This window comes from Tupaia chinensis, unplaced genomic scaffold (genome assembly GCF_000334495.1).
Source record: "Tupaia chinensis unplaced genomic scaffold, TupChi_1.0 Scaffold000567_1, whole genome shotgun sequence".
NCBI classification, from domain to species: Eukaryota; Metazoa; Chordata; class Mammalia; order Scandentia; family Tupaiidae; genus Tupaia; species Tupaia belangeri.
In genome coordinates, this window is record NW_006160080.1 from 3,038,744 (window position 1) to 3,045,499 (window position 6,756).

Below are 6,756 nucleotides of genomic sequence, written 5' to 3' on the forward strand. Positions count from 1 at the left end.
GTTTTTGCTATAGGGCTAGGGCATATGCACTCGCCAAAAAGACAGAGAGACAGAAAGCGAGAAATCACCCCCCAGGGGGGATGGCCACACTGCAATTCCTTCTCCATTCTCCTCTCGGGATCTTGGGCACGCACACACACGCGTCCAGTGTGAGTTTAAGCCGCCGGGTCCGGGACTTGAATCATGGTCAACTACATGGGAGTCCAGCGACATAGCCATTATGCCAACTGTTTGTTGGTCTCTAATTTGCCCATATTTTAACTGGGTTGGTCTTTATTTCTTTATTTATTCATTTTGTTGTGCAGAAGCTTTTTAACCTGTTGTAATCACACTTGTCTATCTTTGGTAATATTGCCTGTGCTTTAGGGGTCTTATTTAAGAAGTCTTTGCCTGCTCCAGTGATTCCAAGAGTTTCCCCTGCGTTTTCCACCAGTAGTTTTATAATACACATTTTCTATGAACTTTTTGAAGACCCCTCATAGAAGCTGAAAATCAAGTCTGTGCTGGTCAAGTAAGCCGTTTCTTTTTTTTAAGTTTCTTATTCTTGATCTTTTTAACAAGAAAATGCATTAACACTCCAGCCTTGGGTTTTGTATGCAGGTATACTCGAAGCAGAAAGCAAAGCCAGGCCGTTTTAGTGCCCTTGGAATTCCTTGGGCAGTAGTGTGAAAGCTTTGATTTCACTCTTTTCACCATTGCTTACATTCTAGAAAATGAAGAAGTCAAGGAAACGACTTTACGTGAGCTCAAGATGCTTCGCACTCTCAAGCAGGAAAACATTGTGGAGCTGAAGGAAGCCTTTCGTCGGAGGGGAAAATTGTACTTGGTGTTTGAGTATGTTGAAAAAGTAAGTCATTAATTACCAAAATGCATGTTTGTTGGATCCCTTTATTTAGGGCTCTCTCTGACATCACTAAAGAAAGTATTGTTACCTAGTACAACTAGTTAATGTACTTATAATCTGAAGGCTTTAAAAATGAAAATACTGAACTGGCCTTGTGGCCTCGTGGTTAAGGGAGCCAGATCCCACATGGCCAACTGCAGTTTGAACCAGCTTCGGCAGCTTGAAAACATGCTGGGGATGTGTGCATGTGCACCCAAATTCCAGCAAGATGGAGAAGTGGAGACGGAGTTGCAGCATGACGACACCCCAATAGGGGGTGCTTTCTCCTTTTCCTTCTCCATCTCTCTGGAGAGTGCACTTGCCCTCTAGCAATTAAAAAGAAAGAAAAAAAGAAACCATTCATGAGAGGTCACATTAAGAAACAAAACAAATAAAGGTATTATCTATAATCAGCAGAAGTCCTGAAATATATTTAAGAATTTTAGGGACCAGCAGTTAGCATAATGGCTATGTTGCTGGACTCCCACGTAGTTGACCGTGGTTCGTGTCCCGGACTCGGTGGCTTAAAACTCACGCTGGGCGTGTGTGCGTGCATGCCCAAGATCCCGAGAGGAGAATGGAGGAGAAGGGATTGCAGCATGGCCATCCCCTCTGGGGGGTGATTTCTCGCTTTCTGTCTCTCTGTCTGTCTCTCTCTCTGGTGAGCGCATGTGCCCTATAGCAAAAACCTCTCAAAAAAAAAAAAAAAAAGAATTTTGTATAGTTTAACTATATAGAGATAATCTCAAGTTTAAACAGTACACTGATTTAACTTCCAAAGTCTTAGAATTTATGTGCAACAAGTAACTTTAGATTTGGTTTATTTGAATCGAAGCCTAAACAAGGCACCTGAGGGAGAAACAGGAAAGCAGCAGTGGCACAGGCTAGCCGAGGTACCTGTGAGACACCGCACAGGCACAGGCTGGGACTGAGTGTGCCCTGCGTGGTGAGTGAGCGGCTCATGAAGCAGCCTTCAGTGACTGCCAGGAGAAGGAAGGTGAGGCGTGAGACAGGAGACGAGTCGGCAAGGAAGGAGTTGAAGGCATGGGAGAAAAAAAGAACAGCGCGCGTTTGAACTGTCTGCGCATTTGCCTTGGCACTTTTATATTTGAAAGGTCAACTTATTAGTGACTGTTTAATGATGGGACTTAGGGCGAGGGTACACTACAGTACTCGGTAGTGTGAGCTGAGGAGCTCCTGCACGAGCAGCTGACCTGCGCAGGCGCTTATGTCAAGAATCCAGTAAGTGCCTTAACAAAAGTATCAGGTCGTCAGAAACGCCATGATGTATTTTTCTTTCTTGCTGATGCAATAGAATGAAACTATAGACAAATGGACCTTTTTGGAGATTTTCCTCTTGGCTAAATAGGTGGCTCCTGCTGGTTTCCTGTGCTGTTATCTAAAGAGATTGACACTGGAGAGATTATTTTTCCTTGAGGTCAGTTCTATGCCATATATGACAGTATTGCCACCATGTCATCACCAGATGGAAAGCAGTGTTGCCAAGGTAATGGACCAGTAGCATGGCTTCAGATTCACTCAGGCTTTACAAATGAGCTCGTTTATTTTGAAAGTTTGCTATAGGGCATGTGCACTCACCAGCCAGAAGGAGAAACAGCGGGGATCGCTAGGATCCCCTAGGAGAGTGGCCACTCCACAGTCCGTTCTCCTCCATTCTCTTCTTGCTATTGGGTGCATGCACCCAGTGTGTTTTTCTTTCTTTCTTCTCTTTATAAACATTTATCTAGCTATCTATTTATTTATTGTGATTTTCCAAGCCTCCAGGTCTAGGACTCGAACTGTGGTTGGTGGCCATGTGAGAATCCAACACCTTAACCATTGCTGTCCCTCTTGGAATGTTTTTCAAGCTGCCAGATCCAGGACACAAACCACGCAGTCAGCCATGTGGGTGGGATGCAGCTGCCTTAACTACCACGCCACTGGCCAGCCCATAACTTATTTTTTGAAATAAAAATTTGCATAGTAATTCCATTGTGATCAAAGCTTGAAATGTACTAGCGAGCTCTTTGTCATTTTAAACCATTGCTTTTGTATTTTTCCCAAAATCTGTCTCAAGTTTCTTTTTCTTTGTCAATTTTGGTATTCCCCTAAGGTACCTTCCCTACCAAAATAATACAGAAAGTTGGTTTAAAAAAACATATATTTTAAAAAGGATTGCTGTGTTAGGATCCCAGGGAAAATTGAGGTTCTTTATTTTTCAGTTGTCACAATAATCATGCCGTTTGCAGTTTTCACAGCCAAAGAATAAAATTTTGGGCAGATCTATTTTGGTTTACCTGAGTGTTTTCTTTTTTTTCCCCTCTGTTCCACTCATGGTGATCATTCACGATGAATAACAATTTAACACAGCACATGGAGTCATCAGCTCCACGTATCTGTTTCCCACTGGGAGAGGCGATGTGGCATGTCGGATGGCTCTCTGCTGATAACTGGCAGAATTGGTACTAGAACTTTAGTCTTCTGCCCCTAGACATGGACTTATTCCCTCTGTCCTTGTGGCTGTTTTGTGAAAGGTGACCATCATACCTTATCAACAGCAACTTTTGTTTTCAAAAACTTCACTATCTTATATGATATTTTCTTTTTATTATTATTATTTTTAGAGATATTTTTGCTATAGGGTGCATGCACTCACTGGAAAGACAGAAAGACAGAAAGTGAGAAATCATCCCCTGGGGATATGACCACACCACAGTCCCTTCTCCTCCATTCTCCTCGAGATTTTGGGCACATATGCACAACGCGTCTGGTGTGAGTTTCAAGCTGTTAAGTCCAGGATTTGAACCTCATTTGGCCATGTGGGAGTCCAGCACCTTAACCACTATGCCATCTGTTGGCCTCAGTACTACCTTTTATTAAAATAAACACATCTGTTATAAATAGGCATGGGGGTAAATGCAACGGATTCTTCACAGGTGTTCACTGCACTGGTGGGGACACAAGGTAAGAGAACAGTTGAGCAGTGGTTTCCCAACTTTTTGGTCTCAGGCCTGCTTCCTACTGTGAAAACTATTAAGAAGCCTAAGAGCTTTTGATTCATGTGGGTTGTATCTACACTGTGTTATAGTAGAAGTCAGAACTGATTAGTATAAAAATATGTACTAATTCATTTTCTTTTCTTTTCTTTTTTTTTTCTTTTTTTTTCCTATGGCGTGCGTGTGCTCACCAGAAAGACAGAGAGTGACAGAGAGATAGAAAGCGAGAAATCACCCCCCAGAGGGGATGGCCACACCACAATCCTTTCTCCTCCATTCTCCTCTCAGGATCTTGGGCATGCATGCACACGCGCCCGGCGTGAGATTTAAGCCACCGGGACCGAGACTCGAACTGTAGTCGACTACATGGGAGTGCTGCAACATAGCCATTATGCTAACTGCTGGTATCTTAAAAAGAATTACTTATTATTTGTATTTATTGTTATTATTTTAACATTTGACCAGAGAGCAGGAAAGTAAAAAAGCAAGCTGCCAGGTCTGGGACTCAAACCGCAGCCAGCCATGTGGAAATCTAGCACCTTAACCAACATGCCACGTGCTGGCCCCCGCTAATTCATTTTAAAACAACAGTAAACCCACAACATGCTAACAGGGATAAGTTTGTATGTCAGTCATGCTTTCAAGTGAAAAACGATGTGGCTAGTTCAGCTCATTCCTCCTTCACTCCAGGGCTTTTCCTCCAGCCAGCCAGCAGGCAGTTGGCACATGGGCAGCAGAAAGGCCATGTGTGTGCTCCCCATTTGATCACGTAGCTTCTTCAGAAGATATCTACTGAAAAATTGAAATGTAGTTCAAGTAATATTTTTGTTGTTTCATCAAGGACATCTTTCATGAAAACGGCCATTTTTCTTTTTTAACTATGAGGGTTAATTGGATTGAGGAATCCAATACCTTAAGTCAGTATGAGGTGGCAGCAGTTTACCCATTGTTGCTTTGTACCACCAGTGTAAATGCCAGCACAGTGAAAAAGGCAAGCGTCTGAGGGTTACAGAGTTTACTTCTGACCAATACATGGGCCTGCTGCAAGGTCTGCGAGCCCAGAGATCTGCAGGCTGCACCGGCTGACTACTGTCCTGGATGGCTGCTCGCAAAGAGTAAGCTGTGACTGTGCGGTGGGCCTTACTCGCGGCACTTTCCAGAGGCATGGAGACTAGTTACTCTGAGGATTTAGGGGAGACAGGCTAAGTGGAGTTCCTACCTAATAAAAAATGGTACATGAGTTTTAGAATGTGGTCTCTGACTCCAGATTAAGGTTTTTGAATATTGAATCTTGAATCCCGAATATTGCTCTGTTTTTATTTCAACAGTTATTTTCTAGCCAGTTTGAATGGTTGTACTAAGTGTATTGCTCATTTCTCATCTTTGGGATCTTTTTTCTTTTTGTCTTTTAAGAATATTGCCCAGCACTTGTGGCAACATGGATGAGCCTGGAGAACATTATGTTAATGAAAGAAGCCAGGCACAGAAAGACAAGTGCATGTTCTCACTCATATGTAGAGACTGAAAAGTTGATTTCTCTGAAGTAGAGAGTAGAATGGGGATGACTAGAAGCTGGGAAGGGACAGCTGGTCAGTAGGGAGGGGTTGCAAAAATACAGTTAGAAGGAATAAATTCTAATGTTCTGTAACATAGCAAGGGAACTGTAGTTGACAGTAACTCATTGTATGTCTTAATATAGCCATAAGAGAGGACTTTGTTGCCAACACAATAAATGGTTGATCATTACACATTGTACTCACATCCAGATATCATGCTATACCCCGTAAATATGCACAGTTATGATATGTCAATTAAAAGTAAAAATTGTGGGGCCAGTAGGTAGAGTGGAGGTTAAGACACTGGATCCCACATGGCCAGCTGCATAGTTTGAGACCCAGACCTGGCGGCTTGGAAATCGTGTCAGGCGCATGTGCATGTGTGCCCAAAATCCCAAGAGGAGACTGAAGGAAAAGGGATTGTGGTGTGGCCATCCCCCCTGAGTTCTCACAGTCTCTCTGTCATTCTCTGGCAAATGCACATACCCTATAACAAAAACTTTCAAGAAAGTAAAAATTGGGCTAGCCCTGTGGCCTAGTGGTGAAAGGAGCCAGATCCCACCATGGCTGACTGCAGTTTGAATTCTGGCCCCTGTGGCTCAAAAAACATGTCAGGGGCTTGAAAACACTTCAGGTGTGTGCGCACATGTGCTCCAAATCCTGACAAGTTGGGAAAATGGAGGAGAAGGGATTGTAGTGTGACTATGCCTCACTGAGGAGTGCTTTCTCCCTCCCTCTCCCTCCCCCTCTGTTTCTCCATGGCAAGTGCATGCACCCACTGGGAATTAAAGTAAAAAAAGAAACATTTATGGAAATATGTGGTGTAGTGGTAAGGTAACTGGACCCACATGGGAAAGATCACGTCTAGGGACCTCTGTGAGCATGCTGGGGCTAGGTGGACATGCCTGCATTTTCGTGATTTATGTCGGTGGGGAGAGGATGGATCTAGGTGTGAGGACCCTTTAAGGGGTACCTGTCTCTCTTCATTCTCTCTCTCTCATAGAAGAAATAAATAAACTTTAAAAAATAAATAAATAGGGACCAGCAGATGGCATAATAGTTATGTTGCTGGACTCCCATGTAGTCGACCATGGTTCGAGTCTCAGACCCTTCAACTTGAAACATGTTGGGTGCATGTGTGTGCATGCCCAGAATCCCAAGAGGAGAATGGAGAAGGGCCTGAAGTGTGGCCATCTCCCAGGGGGTGATTTTTTGCTTTCTGTCTCTCTCTGTTGAGCACATGCTCTCTATAGCAAAAATCCCTCTAAACAAATAAAAAATAAAAATTTTAAAAACTTGTACTTTATGATCCTGGAACATT

At 43.3% G+C, this 6,756-nt stretch overlaps 1 protein-coding gene across 1 annotated transcript in view; it reads left to right on the plus strand.

Annotated features, from left to right (window-relative positions):
* Nucleotides 1-6,756, plus strand: part of CDKL5 (cyclin dependent kinase like 5) — a 143,212-nt gene that overhangs the window by 75,226 nt on the left and 61,230 nt on the right. Inside the window, 1 exon segment of the mRNA XM_027775474.1 lies at nt 711-847. Within this exon segment, the coding sequence (XP_027631275.1) occupies nt 711-847 (137 nt within the window).